At 38.4% G+C, this 22,157-nt stretch overlaps 1 protein-coding gene across 3 annotated transcripts; it reads right to left on the bottom strand.

Annotated features, from left to right (window-relative positions):
* Positions 1 to 489: 489 nt before the first annotated feature.
* Positions 490 to 19,848, bottom strand: NUDT7 (nudix hydrolase 7). 3 transcript variants are annotated; one of them, XM_070952798.1, is made up of 6 exons: positions 19,773 to 19,848; positions 16,205 to 16,358; positions 12,970 to 13,128; positions 10,419 to 10,793; positions 9,342 to 9,401; positions 490 to 534 (listed from the first exon to the last, which is right to left on the bottom strand). In XM_070952798.1, exons 1-4 carry the CDS (start codon positions 19,799 to 19,801, stop codon positions 10,422 to 10,424), a joined length of 714 nt encoding a protein of 237 aa, XP_070808899.1. In that variant the 5' UTR covers positions 19,802 to 19,848; the 3' UTR covers positions 490 to 534; positions 9,342 to 9,401; positions 10,419 to 10,421. The 3 variants fall into 3 exon arrangements, with proteins under 3 accessions (XP_070808899.1, XP_070808898.1, XP_070808897.1); XM_070952797.1 differs by lacking the exon at positions 490 to 534 and adding an exon at positions 5,603 to 5,837; XM_070952796.1 differs by lacking the exon at positions 490 to 534 and adding an exon at positions 8,085 to 8,422.
* Between the last annotated feature and the right edge of the window lie 2,309 nt (positions 19,849 to 22,157).

A 22,157-nucleotide genomic window follows, 5' to 3' on the forward strand; every position in this document is an offset into this window, starting at 1 on the left:
TCAAACACCCGGAGTTAGTGAGTTCTAGTCCATCCTTAGGCATAAACGTGGGGCCAGTCTCTTTGGGCCGGTCACCAACTCTCAGCCTAACAGATTTATTGTTGTAGATAAGATAGGAGGAGGAAGGTGTTCTGGATATCTTCAACATCCCTGAGTTATTTGTAAAACTAATAAAGCTAGGATATAAACAAACAGATAACAAGTAATAAAGAAGAAATATCACGAGCATATTGGCATAAGCTAAATAACATTTGGGCCCCAGTTAGATCATAATTGGGCCAAATCTGAAAGGATTGTTTGGCAGTTTCTCCAAGAAATAGTACAAAATTTGGCCATGCTCAGGGGAACATTTTGAACATGTAACTGCCAAAATAAAAGAGATAGATAATGGGTCAGTTCTACTAGTCCATAACAGGGAAATATAGGTGGCACAAATATATTGGGGAAACAGTACAATAAAGGAATATTAAATCTCAAATTATACTTTACCAAATATACAAGTCCAGACTTAAAAGTCCTATGGAGCATATTCAGCTGGGAAAGAATAAAAAATTCACCAGGATAAGTGACATTGAATTCAAACAATTCTACTTGACAGTTTCAAATAAAACATTCTTTGCCTACCATTTTTAAACCCAGAGATAATTTGCCATACACGCTCCTGCTGATTACATCTGTATGTTTTAATGGTTTTTATTGTTTTTAATGTTTTGTGTTTATGCTTTGGGGTTATTTCTGTATTGATTTTGTGTTTTTTAATCTTTATAAGCCCTTCAGAGTCATGTAAGTGAGATGCGATAATACACAGTATATCAAATGAATGAATAAATGAATGAATTAACAAATGAATTGCAAATTCTGTTAAAATTTTGCATTTCTACATTGATTGAATTGATAATTGATAGATGCTAAACCTACTGGAAAGAATTTAAGCTGGTAGTTGACTATTAAGAGCCAAATTCTTGCTTCAGCCCCAATCAAACCGTACTGCTGCACTTTATTACATATGAAGTTACTAAAAAAGGCTCAGAGAATTCTTCAACGGGCACCTTTAGTTTAATAAAATTACACTTGGAGATTATAATATCCTAACTGGTTATGCCCACTGGGATATAAATAAATGTGTTTCAAATAGGTTTTCAATGTTCCATGAGGGAGGAAAAAAGGCACAAGCTGGAATGAATTTGTTTCTTCAATATTTATTGAATATCCACCAATTATTTCAATTTATGGCTTGAATTTAGAATTGTTTGCACTGCCTGGATTCAATGAAATTGCTGGATGAATTCCCAATTGCATGTAGTTTGGCTTTCAACAGAATCCTTTAAACATCACCAGGAGTCTTCAGGCACAGCTATCAAAATAGATTAGGGAAAACTGAGCAAGTTTCAGACCGAATAACGGATGACTGGGCTCCCACTGCTGAATTCTGAAGGGGACCTCTGAAACACAGTGTTTTATCTTTTAACGGTGCACTTGTCACAAAGCCAAGTCCAAATCCCCGCAAACGTTCATTTGAATTGGCAGGAGGAAGCCAGAGAATGAAAAAGGGCTAAAAGAAATGGTGAGCATTTTCCAAGAGCTGTGGCAGCATTTGAAGAAAAGAAGTCAAACCAGTCCATGCTGTTTGGCCCATCAGAATGTCAAGAGATTTTCACTACTGGATGAATAATCAAAATAGCATCTTAAGAATATTGAAAGAAGGGTACCATTTTTTATTTTTTTAAAAAAGGTCATCCTTGCCTCAAACTCATAATTTGAGTTCCCCACTTTGGGTTCTTCTGTCAGGGTAATGAAGATTTAAAGCTGACCAGCCGTTGTAAGGCTGTAAATCAAGATGATGAACTGAGGATGAGTCAGCAGGGTTACTGCCACTTTAAGAAGCTGTCTATATAAGGGAGGTCATGAGAGGGCGTATTTCTCTCCCCTCGTTGTGTTCTATCTGCATTGTAGCTCTCTGTGTAGAGTTGAAGATTGCTTGCTTGCCTGGTATGTGCCTACCATGTGTATGTCTGTATATAGAAGTCTTGTATATAAACCACTGTTTGTAATGACAAACCACTGTGTCCTGTATTCTGCTCCTGGGTTGTCTCAAAATAGTAATCACACTGTAAACACTCTGACATCTTCTGTTTCTGGTTAAAGTTGGTGATGAATTGTGTCCTTTCAAACTTAGGTCTAAGATTACCAATATCCTCTAGGCCATTTCTTATAAGCTTAGATAAGAAGAACTTGAAACATATATGTCATGTTGGGAGAACATTCCCAAAATCAATATATCTTCTTATGTTTTATTGTTAAGTGGGATATAAGGTAAAGCTAGTTTCAACCTATTACATTGAGCCCTAAATCATGGTTTTAAAAAAACAGTGACTGGGTTGACATTATCGCTTAAGGCACAATATAAGCATAGCCATTTTTTCTATTAAGGACAAGACAGTGCTACACTCAGTTCAATGTAGCATAAGGTCCATCATGCCAAGTATCTGACTGTTATTTTATTGCTGGAATGAAATAGTGTCATTCACTGTATTTAAGAACAGCAGGATTCCATGAACAAACCTATAGCTCAGTTCTAGAAGAGAAACGGGACACACACAAGGAGCATTTATTTATTTAGTTAATATGTTCTACATGTCCAATACCAATTAACAGTCAGAAGATAGGATGAAAATTCCTTAAATGCATAATACATTTAAGATCCATTGCAAAGTGTCAGACAGCAGAGGTATCTGTCCAGTCCCATTAAATAGAAAGTGTTGGAACAGGAAGCAATATGTAATTAATTTTAGGACTCCTTCTGCTGTCCAATTCCTTGAACTTTCTTCCTTTCAGCTTATACAGCAAAATAGCTATTTCTTGCATGTCTGGTTCCAGTATCAGCATTTCCCAGTTGCTCTTTTTCTCTCCACAACAGAGATTCCACATATCTCAACAATCTATAGTAAACTTTGCCAATTGTAGCATGGAAATGGATGCTGCCTAGTTCTGTAACATTAATGCGTGCATATTTGCATTACAGACGAGAAAGCCTCAAAGCTCAGTTCCTGGACTACGTGCTCAATTGAAGTTTGGCTACTGAGAATGCATCTCCATTTGCATGCATATGTATTTCCTAAAGATAAAAGTCTATCCGAATGTTCTGAAATGCAAAAATAAAAATCTGGGAGTCTTCCAGGCTTCTCCAATAATTAATTCAGCACATAGAAAGAAGATAGAGCTTCTGTAACAATTTCCACATGCGATAAAATTTAAGCGGATGGTGTTTTTGAGGAGGAAAAAAATGTGGTTAGCAACGCTTTGAAAAAATCACGAATTATGCTTTGATCTCATTCACTACTCTGTTGTCCAGGCTCCATTCATTCCCCAACACTCATCCGACACATGGCACAGAATAAATTTTCAGTTATGCCATAAGTTAGACGCTATGGCTTCCCAAAAAAGCCTCCCCCCCCCAACAGGAATATTTATAATAATCACAGAATATTTCCCCTTCTTGCAGCCAATTCGGGAAGTCTCTGTTGCATATGGGAATAAAAGTCTCCCGTATTTAAAGTAAATTTGCTTAAAAATGTAGTTTGACTGTAGTCAGTCTTTAAGTACCTCCATACCAAGTTCAGAGTCATTGTGGAAAACACTAAAATAGTAATCAAATCCACCACATGCGTTCTTCCCTGGTATTACAGATTGGTGGGCACCCAATGCCTGTGTTTTCCTTGCTTGCTAAAAGAGCATGCTGTACATTGCGATGGTTTAAGAGATGTAGTTGTCATGACAACATCATGAAGGAAATACTACTGAGTCCACGAGACTGGAGTCCTGCACATATTCTTCTACCGGAGTCCAAAAGGTTAGCATAAGATGAGCATGAAACAAACAACAGCCTGTAATACTGTCTCCAAACACTAGGAAGAAGCATCAGTCCAGCGTTTTCATTTAATTGAATGCTGTAAGAATGTTGAGTTGATTAGGTATATAGTGTTTAGCCGTATGTGCTGACTTGGCTACTAAGGTTTGTTTTACAAACCGTGATTTAAAACCTACTCGCATGGAGTGGTATGTAAGTAAATCTAGCCATTCATTGTTTCTATAGTATTCTATGCATTATATGTTTTTGGTATTCATGCACTTTGTCAATGTAGCTTAATGCTATCAATGAATCAGGATAGTGATCTCAATCTTAGTTAAAACATGGCTTACTGGAATAAGCAAACAAGGGCAATTCTGTACTAATTAATTTTGAATTCCCTGGTTCCTAAAAAAAAGAATGTGAATAATTTTATGAGGTAATGGAGAGAATGTTACTAGCAAGTTGACAGTGAAAACCTTTTTTGTGTGCAAGAGAATTAACATGTTCTATATAATTTCAGACCCATACCTGCAGACAATACAATGCTTTACTAATGGATAATTTACATATTTTACAGCTGATTTTCAACATCATCATCATCATCATTTTCTGACTTGCATTGTGTGGCTTTCAACTCTCTGTAGAGAGTCACTTTCTGAATAATAATCATAAAAGTTGAATAAATAGAAAATATTATGATTAAATTACATATTCTATTTTTAAATTTTTATTCAAAACAAAACCCAGCTCCATAGCAACATGCAATGAAGGTCACTGGAACACAATTTCATTTATAACATAGCAGGCCAAAAAAAGGGGAGGGAGGGTCAAATAGATTGCAACAGGAAAAAAAAAAATTAAAAGCAGCAAAGTGTAAATAATTCACAGCACAGAAAAAAAGAGTCTATAACTGTTCACAGCAGAAGATACGTTCTTTACCGACTCGAGCAAATAAAATGTATTAAACAACTAAAATATATATTAAGCAAATAATGTGCCTTAAAACTAACAGTGCAGAATTGACGTTGAGAGAACTTGGCAGTTTAAACTGCCATTCTGTCATTTTAAAATCCCAACATGCTGCTACTCCAGGATATTATGGGAAATTACTAGGGTTTGCCTTTGCAAATGTTCATGTTTTGGAAGAAGGGTGGGATATACTCTTGTAATCTTGGTCCAGTCCTAAAATAGTCCCCTTTTTTCTTTCAGAACACCAGATCAAAAGATTTGACTTCCAGAAAAATCCAAAGAAGCAACTTAGAACTAAGGAGAAATTTCCTGACAGTTAGAACAATTAATCGGTGGAACAACTTGCCTCCAGAAGTTGTGGATGCTCCAACACTGGAAGTTTTTAAGAAGATGTTGGATCACCATTTGTCTGAAGTGGTGTAGGGTTTCCTGCCTAAGCAGGGGGTTGGACTAGAAGACCTCCAAGGTCCCTTCAAAGTCTGTTATTCTATTCTAAAACCTCCAGAATGCCATGGGGGAGAGGAACATAGAACACTAAGGCTGAAAGAGACCTCCTTGCCCTATACTATTCTGGACAAATGGCTACCTAGTCTCTTCTCTTCTTGAAAACCTGCAATGATGAAGCACCCACAGAAAAGTATGTCAGAGGCCTAGAACAGTAGATTCTATCTGTCCTATCTATCTATCTATCTATCTATCTATCTATCTATCTATCTATCTATCTATCTATCTATCTATCATCTATCTGTAGTTTCTATAGATAGATCTAGATCTATCCAACAGTAGGTCTACACTTCCATGTACATCGTTTTTGTTTCCTTACATTTTTTTTTACCCACACTATTTTTATTAGACAGAAACAAAACAAAAATAACCCAACGTCTCTTAGCCACAATAGTTTTATCTTCCGAATTAGGAAGCCACTGAAAGTTGGTTGAGGGGGAACAAATTCAAGGTTCAATGAATGCCTTCATCAGGCTCCCCTTGTGGCCTTCCTGGAAACATCTGCATTTGCCAGCTGTGAAAAACAGGATGCTGGATTAGACAGGTGGATATTTGATCTGCCCAGCAGGACAAGTCTTCTATTTTTACATATCAGAAACTGTATAACAATTAGAAACGGCAAGGAAAGAGATAGCCTACATTCCAAAGAGACGGTGGCAAAATTTCAACCCAAAAGCATGTATTTCTAAATCTGTGATTAAGAGGCACCATTTCATTGCTGTTTATAATTTCCCAGCTAGTTTTGTGACCTAGGCATTCTCTTGGTTGCCTTTATATCATGGAACTAGCTGGATACCCATGCTCCGCTACGAAACTATGTGATTGGGCTTGATAAATCGACACTTACAGCTTGAAAATTAATGAGTAGTTATGATCGGCCTCTCCTCTCCCCTTCTCTCCCTCAGCCTTGCCCCACAGAAGCCTCTCTTATCCTACCCCCTTCTCTCCCTCAGGCTTGCCCCATTGATCATCTCCTCCTTCTCTCCCTCAGGCTTGCCCCATTGATCCTCTCCTATCCCCTTCTCTCCCTCAGGTTTGCCCCACAGAGGCCTCTCCTATTTTATCCCCTTCTCTCCCTCAATCTAACTCCTTAGCATCAGAGCGTTTTTCAGGTGGGGAGGGGGAGTAGAAAGTCTAACTCCTTAGCATCAGAGCTTGTTAATAATAATAAGAAATTCTAATGATCTGATGGTCATTTCAAAAAATCCTTCCTTAGCGAGCACCTAGAAGCCAAGAGGAACATACGTGCTAAATTTCAAGTTTGTAGGCTGTACTGTTCTGGAGATTTCGTGGTAACGCGTGAGTGGTATTTCGCTTTTATATAGAGAGATATATATTACACGTGGAGTCTAAGAAGGCATCTTCCGTTCTTGAATTTATAAAGAACCATCCTTTTTCAATTGGGTTTTGGCTCCAGATGATTAAGGCATGGAGACCGCTTCTTCCATGTACATTTTTTCTTGCACCTCTAATTGACTATGAATTTTATTATATATATGTGTGTTTGGTTTGGTTTGGTTTGAGTGGCTGTGTGCAATCCAGCGTGGTTAAGACCAGGATTGTTTTAATAAATGTTGCAAATTTAAAAAAAATAATAAACTAGATTAGAGAATATATTTCCGTTAATCTAAAGCCTCAACGGTTTTGCAGGATTAGAAATCACAATGTGCTGTTTTTTAAACATGGTTGAACAAAGAAGGTATGGTAGCTCAGATGTCTGAAGTTTGTATCTAAGGCTTTGGGAGGTCACCTTTAGCCTTAGCAGGACAGCATTCCGTAAACCAGTTGCATTTACAATTCTGATATAACGATCCATTTCTTTCCTAGGTGATAGTCAACAGTTCATGCTCTGAAGCGCACTCATTGGACAATTATGCTTCTTTTTAAAATTATTTTCATATAGTACTACTGTACACCTTATGGTTCCTTCAACATGCTACTTGCTTTTTCATAAGGGTAAAGGTAAAGGTTCCCCTCGCACATATATGCTAGTTCTTCCCGGCTTTAGGGGGCGGTGCTCATCTCCATTTCAAAGCCGAAGAGCCAGCGCTGTCCGAAGACGTCTCTTGTGGTCATGTGGCCGGCATGACTAAACGTCAGAGACGCATGGAATGCTGTTACCTTCCCACCAAAGGTGGTCCCTATTTTTTCTACTTGCATTTTTTATGTGCTTTCGAACTGCTAGGTTGGCAGAAGCTGGGACAAGTAACGGGAGCTCACCCCGTTATGCGGCACTGGGGATTCGAACCGCTGAACTGCTGACCTTTTGATCGACAAGCTCAGCGTCTTAGCCACTGAACCACTGAGTCCCTTTGCATAGCTCCATTTTTATTCTTCAAAGGTTTTTTTTCTCTCCCCAATATTGACTTTTTGACTTTGCTTCCAGCTACGAAGCGTGGGCTGTACTGACCAAGAAGATTGCTGGTTGGCAGGAAAGAGAATTCTGCAGCCCAGATTTACTAGCCCCCAGACCATGCCCTTAAGAGAGTTGGAGAAGAAAGAATCAACTCTGCTGCTCGCCACGGTGGGAATAGAAACACTTGTCAATTCAGACTTTAAATCAGGGAACCTGGAAGAAACTCAAGAAGTGCATATCTGAATGTGGCTATCATATTTATGAAACACCCGAGGTCAAAAAGTGATGCATCTTACCTAACTTAAAAACCTGATTTTTTTTTTTTAAATGCCAAAATGTTCCTGTTATTTCTCACAAAATGAGAACAATACAGTCCCTGGTGCTGATTTTTTTCCTCCTCTTCCAGGAAAAGAAAAAACCAAACCAAACCTTTCCAAACAATTTGACTTGCTCCATGGATAGAGGTTTTTACGTTTTAATTCCTCAGCCAAACCAAATTACTATGGCAACACCTTTGGTAGACAAGAGAATTAATTACAACAGCTAAATCCTACTCCGTCTGCAGGTTCTTATATGAACCTTTCCTCATTCCCTCCAGCCCCCAAAATAACCCTGGGTATGTTTTTCTTCTTTTTTACAATTCAGTTTTCAAACAAAAACACTCTCCTTTCCCTCGCATATTTTCTCAAGTCCTGGAAGCTGTTTTTTCCCCCCTGCTTCGTTTTTTTAGCCTCTTGGCGTACCTGTAGTTGGAAAAAATAGGATGGAGAAAGTGTACAGGTGGAATGAAGGAGGCTGATGTACATTTGCCACAGTATTCTTGCAAAAAAAGGTTGGACTTGAGACCCTGTCCATCTCTTAGATGCCGGTGAAGTTATCAGAATGTTAGGATAAATTGTGGTTTTATAGCAGAAATAGTTTAAATCTTATTGCTTCCTGACAGTTAGAACAATTAATAAGTGGAACAACTTGCCTGCAGAAGTTGTGAATGCCCCAACACTGGAAATTTTTAAGAAGATGTTGGATAACCATTTGTCTGAAGTGGTGTAGGGTTTCCTGCCTGGACAGGGGGTGGGACTAGAAGACCTCCAAGGTCCCGTCCAACTCTTGTTATCCCATCCCATCCCATCCCATTCCATCCCATCCCATCCCATCCCATCCCATCCCTGGAACGTTTTTTTTCAAAGTGGCAGTTCTGTAATATCAGAGGAATAACCAAGAAGCAACTGCTTCTGGACTTAATTTGCAGAAATGTGGGTTCTGCAGTAGCATCTCTTGTGAAGAACATATCACATCCTTCAGTTATGATTCCCATCTCAATATGAAAAATAGAGCACAATTACGACTGCAATACTTTGAGAGAAAGGGTGCCTAATGCAAGGAGCCTTGGTAGTACAGTGGTTTAAAGCACCCTGTTATTAAGACCAGCTACCTGCAATTACTGCAGGTTCGAATCTCGCCAGGCTCAAGGTTGACTCAGCCTTCCATCCTTTCTAAGGTAGGTTAAATGAGGACCCAGTTTGTGGGGGCAATAAGCTGACTTTGTATAAATATACAAAAGGATGAAGGCTATTGCTTAACGCATTGTAAGCCGCCCTGAGTTTCCGGAGAAGGGCGGCATATACATCAAATTAAAAAAAAAAAAAAAAAGGTCATACATACCTAAAATGTGTGATCCAAGTGAAGGATTAATTCTGCAGCATCACTGACCAAGTCAAATCCCTAGAGAAATAGTGAAGGTTTTTTTTTTGTTTTCCCCTTACCCATGCAGTAGGAGGTAACATCATTAGAAAGCATTTCAATGTTTTTTTTTCTCAATTTCAAGAAATGTACATCGAAGAGTAGCAGTAATGACAACATTTACAAAACAAAATTGAACGGTTTTAAAAGGGCAGATGCTGCAGTAGTGAGTAGTTAAAACTCCACCAAGAGGCTTCCGCCTGAACTGCAACTCGTATTGTGCATATGACAGTTCTGTTTCTCAAAAATAACTTATCTTTTTACCCTATAGCAGGGGTGAAATCCAGCAGGTTCTGACAGGTTTTGGAGAACTGGTAGCGGAAATTTTGAGCAGTTCGGAGAACCAGCAAATACCACCTCTGGCTGGCCCCAGAGTAGGGTGGGAATGGAGATTTTGCAATATCCTTCCCCCAGGAGTGGGGAAGGAATAGGGATTTTGCAGTATCCGTCCCCTGGAGTGAGGTGGGAATGGAAATTTTGCAGTATCCGTCCCCTGGAGTGAGGTGGGAATGGAGATTTTGCAGTATCCTTCCCCAGCCAGGCACACCAAACCACGCTCACAGAACCAGTAGTAAAAAAATTTGGATTTCACCACTGCCCTATAGCGACCTATTAAAGAGCCCAGTAGGTATATAGACAAGGGAGAATATTTTTTAAAAATCTAATAAAAATGAATTTTATTTGTATAAAACGTGCAAAAAAAATTTGCACTGGTAGCGCAAGCAGTCCCCCTGTATTATCTCTATTGGCATTTTGAGTTAAAGGAAAAGGATAAAATGCCAAGCATTAAGAGACTGTGGCCCAAAATGATCATTATATTTTAAAAATTTAATTAAACACCACCCTATCACAGTCGAATGTGGCAAAAACAGATTCCTGCAATTATACGCTTCCAACGTGATTTATAAATATAAATTAACCAAATTATTTCAGCCAAGACATGGATCATAGTTTCAAGAGTTTCAATTACATTTGAAAAAAAAAATATTACAATGTTACCTGTCAAAGTTTGCTTTTTACGCCATGGTAGCGCGTCATAAAGTTTTTCTCAGCTGAAGAATTCAAATTATCCAGGTCAAATTCAACTTCAAACGTCGGTTTCTCCCCGTAAATTGCAAGAGCAACAAAGGCTGCAAAATTGGCAGTGAGCCCCCACACTGTAAATGACATCTGATGCTCTGGGTCATCATAGTCAAAGAAATGCATCAAATATGGAGACTGTCCCTTTCTTTCCACAGGTACAACTCTGTGTTTCGCAGGGCGTATAAAATATTCCAGCGGTACTGAGAACACGTGGCTGACTTCCTCTGGATTTGGTTGGGCTTGAAAAGTGTCTTCTATGAAGGCTACAACTGGAGTTACGACAGAAGAAGTCTAAAAGGAAGAAAAGTTATAGTTAAAACTTTAATGTTTCTAACCGACTACTCTTCCACTTCGCTTTAAACATATTACAAAATAAATTTGAGGGGGGTGGGTCTCCAGAGTCTTACTGAATGTGAACAAGAGACCATGAAAAATAATAGTCTTCACTTTTAAAACTCTGAATGGAATCTCAATGTTTTTGAAGACACCTGGGGACAAGCCCTGTACTACCTAAACAATATGAAGGACGTGTAAACTTCATAGGTCTTGGTTTGAGGTGTGAAACAAGCTTCCATCATGGAAGATTTATTCCTGAAAACTACTGTAACCCATACTTGGAATGGCATTGGATAGAGGTCAACCGAGCATTCCAGAGTTCCCAGGTCAATGAATTTTGCACATCCCTTATTTATGTTGTTCTTCTTCTTGGAGCAGTCCAGAATGGTTTATAAAGAAGTCAGTAAAAGATAGCATCACAATTAAAATACAGATAGTCCTCCACTTACAACTGGTCACTTAGCAAATGTTCAAATTAAGACAGACCCCCCCTCTCCCCCAAAATGTACCGTATTTTTCGGAGTATAAGATGCACCTTTTTCCCCCAAAAAAGACGGTGAAAATCTGGGTGTGTCTTATACTCCGAATATAGCCCCGCCTAGCTTCTCAAACGGAGGTTTCAGAGGCTGAAAAAAGCCTCTGAAAGAAGCTTCAGGAAAAAAAAAAGCCTTTGAAAGGCTTTTGTTTAAAATAATATGGCAAGCAACAAAAGAAGAATCAGTAAAAGTTCTAACTAAAGTTTGTTAGCATAGTTATGTAAACAAATCTGGAGAATGACACAATAACCAACAGATCGGAAGAGGTTAATCTATATACCAATACCAAAGAAAGGAGATTGAACAGAGTACAGATAGTCCTTCAAAATAAAAGCCTCTAAAAGAAGCTTCAGAAAAAAAGCCTCTGAAAGAAGCTTCAGAAAAAAAGCCTTTTTTTTCCCTGAAGCTCTGTTTTGGAGGCTTTCAGAGGCAGAAAAAAAAGCAAGGCACAGAGCTCACAACCAATGAACCTGTTGCTAAAATCACCTCTGGGAACAGCTGATTGGAGGTATTCAGGGAGGCTGATCCAACTGCCAATCAGCTTTTTTCTTATTTTCCTCCCCAAAAACTAAGGTGCGTCTTATACTCCGGTGCGTCTTATAGTCCGAAAAATACGGTACTACTGATCTGATTCCAAAGCTCCAATGGCTGCCCTCCCAGCCATGTGGCTGCATTTCGGGCGCTCAGCAAATGGCCCGCATTTATGGCCATTTGCAGTGTCCTGTGGTCATGTGACTCCAATTCATGATGTTTTAACAGGCATCTGCTTCCAATGTTCAGCAAAATACCCCGTATTGCTTAACGACTCGTGATTCATTTAGCAATCCTGGTGACTCGCTTAACAACTGCCACAAGAAAAAGTTAAATCAGGTGGGCCGCATGATGAATTCTTTACGACTTTTACAACTTGTAACTGTAATGTGGAGAGACTATCTCAGGGGTCAGCCACCGGTGGCTCTGGAGCCGCATGTGGCTCTTTCATCCCTCTGCTGCGGCTCCCTGTTGCCAGTCGGCTCCACAATTGATAGGGCCTTCAGTTAGGACAGGTAGAAGAAAAAGGATACCACGCTAGGAGACGACTCTATAGTGGGGGAACCGACTTCCAGTCGGCAGAGGAAAAAGGAAACATGCTAATAGGAGACTCTATGTGGGGGAACCGGACTTCTGGTTAGCAGAGGAAAAAGGACGCTGTGCTAGGAGGAGACTCTATGATGTCCGTGGTCATGTGGCCGGCATGACTAAATGCCAAAGGTGCACAGAATGCTGTTACCTTCCCACCAAAGGTGGTCCCTATTTTTCTACTTGCATTTTTAGGTGCTTTCGTATTGCTAGGTTGGCAGAAGCTGGGACAAGTAACAGGAACTCACCCCGTTACCCGGCTCTAGGGATTTGAACCGCTGAATTGCCGACCTTTCGATCGACAAGCTCAGCGTCTTAGCCACTGAGCCACCGCATCCCACCGGATTAAGTCTATTGTCATTTTAATTAGTGACTGCCGACAGTCTTATCCTCCGTGAATTTGTTGTATCCCTTTTTAAGGCCCATTCAAAACAACTTACAGCTTCTTTGAAATATTTCAGACAAACAGTACCTACTTTATCTATTCCAGGAACAAGTCTACAGATGACTTCAACCTGTTCAGGAAGAAGTCCCACTTCTTCTTTAGCTTCTCGAAGAGCCGTGGCAATTTCATCTGTGTCTGTTGGGTCACTTCTACCTCCTGGAAAACAAACTTCTCCTGGAGATGTTCTCAACTGGAATTAGAACATTAACATTGTTGGTTGCATAAATCCCTCAGATGTTTCGACTAGATTTGCCATTTTGATTCACCTATCAAGTATTTTTCAAGGACCTGGGATAAGCACATGTTATTGTTTTTGTTTTGTTTTTAAATTTTATTTATTTTTATATGCCGCCCTTCTCCGGAGACTCAGGGCGGCTTACAATGCGTTAAGCAATAGCCTTCATACTTTTGTATATTTTATACAAAGTCAGCTTATTGCCCCCATAAACCGGGTCCTCATTTTACCCACCTTAGAAAGGATGGAAGGCTGAGTCGACCTTGAGCCTGGTGAGAATTGAACTTGCAGTAATTGCAGGCAGCTGGATGTTAAATGCTGCCTTAGTAGGAGGCATTAGCCTCCTACGCCACTCAGGCTTGTTTGATGTGTAATTATTATTATCGCTGAAGTTTCTTCATCCAATCTTAAATCCACAATCGTGTTCTCCCAGTTTGGCATTTCTGAGTTTATGTTTCGCTTATAAATTGGTGAATAATAATAATAATAATAATAATAATAATAATAATAATAATGGCTTTTAGGATCGATCATCAACAACAAAGTCAAGAAATATTTTAGTTTAATTAAACACATCGCAGTCTAGGACCTAGCCTGCAGTGCAAGCAGCACCGAAGGCTTTGAAAAGGATACTGCAAATGCTATGTTACATCTAAAATAACAAAGATTAGAATTCTTCAGGCAATGCTTTTTCTTGACACTATGGATGTGCAAGGCGGATTTGGAAGAAGCATAACAGAAAAGAATACCAACATGTTTGAACACTAATACTAGAGAAGACACTTGGGACAGTCAGGAAAACAAACAATTTTTCATACAAAAAATCCATTTGGAGTCACAAGATGCAGTAATCACTGGGCTCCAACTATCACATCATGCCAAGATGGAGTTCTCTTTTGTTGTTGTTAGTCGCGAAGTCGTGTCTGATCCATCGCAACCCCATGGACAACGTTCCTCCAGGCCTTCCTGTCCTCTACCATCCCCCCGAGTCCATTTAAGCTCCCACCCGACTGCTTCAATGATTCTATCCAGCCGCCTCATTCTCTGTCGTCCCTTTCTTCTTTTGCCCTCTCTTAGGAAATCCATAATGCCACTTTAAGACTAGCTGCACTTATAAAATCCTAGTTTAGATCAAGAACTAGTCAAACTTAAGAGTCACTGAAATCAATGGGCTCAACAAACTGAACTCCCATTTAGCAATTGGTATGCATAAATCCTGTGTGGTTTCATAGCACTCATTTCCATTTTAAATATAATCTCCAATCTCAAATTATACCCACTCAGGGACGACAAAGATCCAAATATTAGGTCAATTGTTCTTTGCAATCTCTTGATCTTCGTCTCCATTGTCGTTTTCATTCAACATCAGTACCATCAACATAGGAACTTAGCAAGCACAGACATGAACAAGACAGACTTTCATAACTTTTCCTATAATTGATGGTATCGGTTTTGAATAATCCAATAATCCTAAGGGAGTTACTGAATAATCTTAAACGAGTTATTGTGAGATAACAACTGGGTGTGGGGCATAAGTGGTTTCACACTGCAAAACAATGTCATAATGCTAAGCATGCACAATATATGCATGTTCCAACCCAAAAACTAAGATGATCAACTAAACAAAAAAGTATGGGAAAAATAGAAGAAAAGAAGAAATCAACAAGTAACTTTTAAAGCACCTGCATCCTGAAAGATGAAATCTCTAAGATTATTTTCAATAAAATACACTAGCCAAAGAGCATGAGAAAAATCCTATTTTCTACACCCAGATAATTCAGCAGAACTGTTTCTGAAAGATGTGGGTACATTAGAAAGAATAATCCAAACAAAATTAGTATTTATTTAATTGCCTTATTCATATACTGTGTCAGGTAGATGTAGAGGTATATGTGTGAATATACCTGTTTGCTTGCATTTGTTCAGTCTTGACTCCGGTTCAACTACACCCTTAACTACTTAGACCAAGCTACCTCTGATTCAGGTTGGTTACAAAGCATTTGTAAATAAAATAAAAATGAAAAATTTAAAAATCTAACAAGACAGACCAGAATTATTATAGAAAAAGAAAGATAAAAGTGGGTTTTTTTTTCCTCTTAACCTTCAGAAAATTAAGCTATTCTTCCAGCTCATGGAGATTTAAGGAAGCAACTTGTTTTAGCAAACACATTTAACATCTTTACCTGGGCTGCTGCTGAAGTCTCTTGCTATTTTGGCTGCTGGTGACAAAATGAAAGAGACCCAAGGGAAATCAAGATGTAAACATTACCCTGTCCTCAGATAGTCCAACTTTCAAATTTATTGCATCAAATTTTTAATTAATGGCTGTAAGAAAAGAAAGGCAGCGCTATATTGGATGGGTTGATTATTAGTAGGGAAAAACAGAAGAGATTGCGATGTAAAAGGAAGTGAAAACTGTTAGGGAGAACAAAGGTAGGTTTAACTACAGGTAGTCCTTGACTCCAGTTCATTTAATGACTGTTTGACGTGACAACAGCACTCAAAAAAGTAAGCTATGACCATTTCTCACATTTACGACCACTGGAGCATCCCTATGGTTACACGATCAAAATTCAGACACTTAACAACCAACTCATATTTATGATAGTTGCAGTATCCTGGGGTGATGTGAATCATCTTTTCCAACCTTCTGACAAGCCAAGTCAATGAGGAAACTAGATTCACTTGTTACAAACTTAATAACCGCAGTGTTTCATTTAACAACTGAGGCAAAAAAGGTCGTAAAATGGGACAGAATTCGCTTAATAACTGACTGGCTTAACAAAGGAAATGTGGGGCTCAAATGTGTAACAAATGTGTAAGTCAAGGATTACCTATAGAAGGAAGTCCAAACAGAGATTGCATTCCTGCCTCAAAAGGAGACACTGTCAGTGTTAGCTCTGCTGATCCAGACTGAATATATTTCTATACATGTGTTCTCTCCTTTTCTTTTAGCCTTTCCTTTCACATGTTTCTAAAAATATTCACCAAATTAATAGTGAAATTAGTTTTGGCTTTCATATTTACATACCTTCATTGATCTAATAGTGAAAAGAAGACATAGCTTTCCATCTTTGACCATTAATGGGATAAGAACTGAGGCTTTTGCTAATTGAATGTTGGAAAATTTATCTCCAATGTCAAACTTCCTTAACTGCAGCTTTGCTTTTTCTTTTATGCTCATTCTGGAATAAATAAAAAGAGCAAAATCTTTATTATAAAGAAAACAGGCAAAAATGTCACTCTACGATAACGATATCTTTGCAAAAAAGAAACATGAAAAAATGATATTGTCAAATAGATTGCCTTTACTGCAAACAAAGAGACATACAAGGGCTCTTAAAAATTGGATAACCCTTTTCAATTTTCAATATTTCTGTATAAACATGACCTAAAGCATGATTTGTTCTCCACACAAATCCTAAAATTAGATAAAGAGAACCAATTAAATAAATGAGTGGAAAACATTACACTTTTCATTTATTTATTAAGAAAAATAATCCAAAGCTGTAACTTGCTATGAAACAGGACTGAAATGTTCTCACTATAAGACTTGTATTGCTGGTAATGAAATCATGGACTAAAACTGTTGCAATAAAGTAAGATTTATTATAAAAAACACAATATGAATCAGACACATGATACTGAACAGTATGACCTTTGCTTTAAGAGAAAAAAGCATGGGTCTGATAGTTTTACAGCTTAGTTTAATAATGAAATATTTATGTGGTCTTACTGGATGCCGTATCATTTAGATTAATAAATGTAAAATAATTGCCACAGTGGATTCCGCAGAGCATTAGAAGAGGGGGGGAAAAGATTCTTACTTGAGTTATAATAAGCCAGTTAAAGATGCTGAAAAACAGATCGTTTTCAAGAATTGCATAAAGGGCCATGTTTGCATCCTTATACACTCCAAAGCAACTTTATGGAATTGGGTACAGTTCTAGAAGGCCAGTATATAAATTTACAAAACTGTTTGAATTTAAACAGCCCCAATCCTCTTGGAGAACTAATCCAAATACATACATTCAATCACTTAGCAATAATCTTCGCTATCCTGTACTGCATTTTACACTTAGAATTGTGCATACTGTTTAATCTTAGCAATGGACTGCCTTGAATAACGTACCACTTAATTTTGAGTTAGGGTTATTGCATTCTTCAATAAGAGACTTAGCTTTATCATAGTCCAATGACCTTGTGCTCTGTTGTGAATACTGCCTAATAATGCTAACAGTGCAGAATCAGCATTTTACAAATAAGTGCTAACTTTCATCAAAAGCTGAATTCTTGAGTAAAAGGGGATTATTGTCTATCCAAAAATTGGTTTTGGGGATTATCCAAGGATGAAAAATCCTCAATTTCAGCTCTTTAGGCTACAGGGGGTGGGGTGGGGATCTCATTTACTTAGCAATAAGTTGTTAAACTCATTGGATCTTGGTCTATTCTGTTAATGGTGTATTAGATTTTAATACCACTTTTGAAAATATTTATATATTTTGTATATGTACTGTATATTTCTGTATATATGTATGTTTGTGTATGTGTGCAGAGCAATTTCATGTACCTAAAAAACAACATTAGTACTCTATATGTATATATTGAATTGCTAATGTCTCTCCTTCCTGGATTTTTTAAAAAACATGTTCTGATATTATCAAACTGTGTCAGCTCGCTAAATCAGAATGTAAGTATGTACCTTGCTCATCTCTTTTCCTTGCCAGCAGGTTTTTTCCCCAGAACAAGAAGACACAAGGACAGTTTTCTCCGTGAATGCCATCACTCTGCTAAACAACTAATTCCCACAATACTGTCAAATTAACTACTAAGACTGCATTACTATTCTTCTTCTCATCCTTCCTAGTACCTATCTCTTCCCACTTATGGCTATATCCATGTTGCTTGTATCTTTACGACTTATATTGTTTTTATTGTTTCCTAGTATGATTTGATTGCTTATTAGTATCCTATGAGTATCACTAAGTGTTGTTATCTTATGATTCTTGATGAATATATTTTATTTTTTTTCTTTATGTACACTGAAAGTGTATGCACCGAAGACAAATTCCTTGTGTGTCCAATGCCACTTGGCCAATCTCTCCTCTCCTCCCCTCCCCTCCCCTCCCTTCTATTCTAAAACAACCAATTTCTTTCTTTTTTTAAAAAAAGAATCCTGAAAACTTTACTCTTAGAATCCTGGTACTATCAAGGGCAATACTGAACATATTTTATATTTAATATAATATTTATATGACATGCATATATATATATCATATTACAATTATTTTAAATTATGTTATTATATTATATATTACACTACATATTGCATTAACTACATTATAATTAGATTATAAATTTATATTTCCATTTTTTCAAAGGAAGAAAATAAATAAATAAATAAGCCTTAAAAGTGCGTTTAAGAAAACTCCAACTGTTTCTGTGTGTCTGTGTCTGTCTGTGTCTGTCTGTGTGTGTGTCTGTCTGTCTGTGTGTGTGTGTGTCTGTCTGTTTGTGTGTGTGTTTCTTTTTTTTTTAAATCAAGTTTTATTGGTCCCCCACCCACATTCACCCACATTTTTTTTTCAACAGAGTATTGGCCATATCTTATCTTCTACACTTTATCAAATTCAAATACATTTTACTCAATTACAATTTTTGCCACAATTTTTTTTCTCCTTTTTTTTAATCATCTCAATATTTCTTTGCTTACTTATATAAGCAGCATCTTCATTCGCCCTCAAATTCTAATTTTCCTGCTGGTTCATATTTATTCTCTTTTATTCTTTAACAGTTCATTCTTTATCTTAATATATTTGTGTCTGTCTGTGTCTGTCTGTCTCTCTCTGTGTTTGTGTGTGTCTGTCTGTGTGTCTGTCTGTGTGCGTGTCTGTGTCTCTCTGTGTGTGTCTCTCTCTGTGTTTGTGTGTCTGTCTGTGTGTGTGTCTGTCTGTGTGTGTTTGTGTCTCTCTGTGTGTGTCTGTGTGTCTCTGTGTGTGTCTGTCTCTGTGTGTGTTTGTGTCTCTGTCTGTGTGTGTGTCTGTGTGTGTGTCTGTGTGTGTGTTTGTGTCTCTGTCTGTGTGTGTGTCTGTGTGTGTCTGTCTGTCTGTCTCTGTGTGTGTTTGTGTCTCTCTCTGTGTGTGTCTGTGTCTGTGTGTGTCTGTCTGTGTCTGTGTGTGTTTGTGTCTCTCTCTGTGTGTCTGTGTCTGTGTGTGTGTCTGTCTGTCTCTGTGTGTTTGTGTCTCTGTCTGTGTGTGTGTGTGTGTGTCTGTCTGTGTGTCTCTGTGTGTTTGTGTCTCTCTGTGTGTGTCTCTGTGTGTGTCTGTCTCTGTGTGTTTGTTTGTGTCTGTGTCTATGTCTATGTGTGTGTGTCTCTGTGTGTGTTTGTGTCTCTGTGTGTGTGTGTGTGTGTGTCTGTGTCTGTGTCTGTGTGTGTGAGTGTAAACAATACATACAATGTAATATATAAACCAATTGCTAGTCTCTACAGCTTTCTCGCCCCACGAGGCCCCCTTCCAAAGGAGCCGGGACTCCATAACCCGTAATCCACAGCTAGGAGTGCCCGCAAAACGGGCGGCGACTCTTTGATTTCTCATTACCTGCCCGGCTCGAGATCCGCAGCCGCCATTTTCCACCTTCTACATTCAACCACTTCGCCTCTCCTACCTAAACGGGCCTATTCGCTCTTTGGGCGTGGATTGACAGCCCCTCCACACAAACACAACTCCGCCCCTTGCCGCTCCACGGCCTCGCTATTGGCTGAGAGGCGGAGCCGAATGGGGAACCGGCGGCGAATCGGGAGAGGCCTGGCCCAAGCTACGTTACCTTGAGGGCGGAGCAAATCGTCCCGGCTTGTTGCGGCGTGAACTTCAAGTCCCAGAATCCCTTGCTGATACAGGCAAAGGCTTTTGAAGTCCAAGCTGGATCAGCCGGTGAAGCTAGTTCTAGTTCAAACTTGGCAGCTTTAAGACTTGTGGACTTCAACTCCCAGAATTCTCCAGCCAGCTTTGCTGGCTGGAGAATTCTGGGAGTTGAAATCCACAAGTCTTAAAGCTGCCAAGTTTGAAGACCCCTGCATTAGGAGGAAAATGTAGTACCCCTTTCCAAACGCACATATAAAATGCAGCTCTTGTTATTCTAAATTCAGCCAAATGTGATTTATTGAGTAAACAATTCTGGGAGTTGAAGTCCCCAAGTCTTAAAGCTGCCAAGTTTGAAGACCTCTGTTCTAAAGGAAGCAACGTTTTGCAAAGCAGAGTCCAACGTTAAAATTGATTTGTTTTTATTCATTATTCAAAGTCCTAAAGAGGATTGAGGAAGGGCTAACCAGAAAGCTTCTCCCAACCTGGTACTCTCAGACTTCAGAGGATAATTAGAACTGCAGAAAAAACAATGACTACCAACCTCCCTTCCATTGAGGACCTGTACACTGCACCAGTCAAAAAGAGGACTGTGAAAATATTTACAGACCCCTCGCATCCTGGACATAAACTGTTTCAACTCCTACCCTCAAAACGGGGCTATAGGGCACTGCACACCAAGACAACTAGACACAAGAACAGTTTTTCCCCGAATGCCATCACTCTGCTTAACAAATAATTCCCTCAACACTGTCAAACTATTCACTAAGTCTGCACTACTATTACTATTAATCTTCTCATTGTTCCTATCACCCATCTCCTCCCACTTATGATTGTATGACTGTAATCTTGTTGCTGGTATCCTTAAGATTTATATTGACTGTTTCCCTATGACTATCATTAAGTGTTGTACCTTATGATTCTTGACGAATGTATCTTTTATGTACATTGAGAGCATATGCACCAAGACAAATTCCTTGTGTGTCCAATCACCCTTGGCCAATAAAGAATTCTATTCTATTCTATTCTATTCTATTCTATTCTATTCTATTCTATTCTATTCTATTCTATTCTATTCTATTCTATTCTATTCTATGATGATGAATAATACTTCCTTTCATAAGTCCATCTGCTCAGGACTATCCCAGAGTTGATCTTCAGCTTGACATATCTAGAGAGCCACAGAAATCCGCAATGCCATAATTTGCAGCAGCTAAGAGCAGTGATATATTCTTCCATTCTAAGTGCATCATAATAGTTCATTTTTATCTTGATCCTTTGGGGGAAAGAATAGCGTGGGATGCATTATTTTTTTTTGCACAGTTAATGTTCTTTTTATTTCTGGAGGGGATAATAAAGGCACAGTAGTAGAAGTAGGAGTAGTAGCCAGAATTTTAGTGTGTAAATTTTAGATTGCATTAGAGGACACTTCTTAGAATTAACGGTTTGTTCTCCTTAGAGGTGGGGGACATAGAATCTGGTTATTTTCAATATGTATAAAAGCTTTGCAGAATGCACTTGCATAACCGAGAAGAAATACAGGTATTGCCCCAAATTTAAAATTTCGTTGTTCCTGTTTATTTATTTATATAAAGAATACCCTCATCCCTTCCTTCTGCTAAGAAAGAATCTAATATTTGGGATAGATTACCTGAGAGATCAGATTGGTTATCAGATCCTCAGTGGCTATGCTAATCCATGATTTACAACTACAGTGGCAGGATTTCCACAAAATTTAATGTACTACTGATGTATGACTTCAGCTAAAGAACCTCATAGTTATATGCACTTAGGCACTTCATTGTTTAGCTATGTGTATTTTATTTGTCGTGTATGACTTCATATGGAAAAAAATGCAGCTACTGTAATTTATAAGGCAGAGTTTATAACTTAATGTATTAGAATAGAATAGAATAGAATAGAATAGAATAGAATAGAATAGAATAGAATAGAATAGAATAGAATAGAATTCTTTATTGGCCAAGTGTGATTGGACACACAAGGAATTTGTCTTTGGTGCATATGCTTTCAGTGTACAAAAGGAGAATAAAATACATTCATCAAGAATAAAAAGCTACAACGCTTAGTGATAGTCAAGGTTACTAATAAGCTATCAAATCGTAC

The sequence above is a fragment of the Pituophis catenifer genome, unplaced genomic scaffold (assembly GCF_029215685.1).
Source record: "Pituophis catenifer annectens isolate HBS135680 unplaced genomic scaffold, rPitCat1.0.hap2 SCAF_13, whole genome shotgun sequence".
Taxonomy (NCBI): Eukaryota; Metazoa; Chordata; class Lepidosauria; order Squamata; family Colubridae; genus Pituophis; species Pituophis catenifer.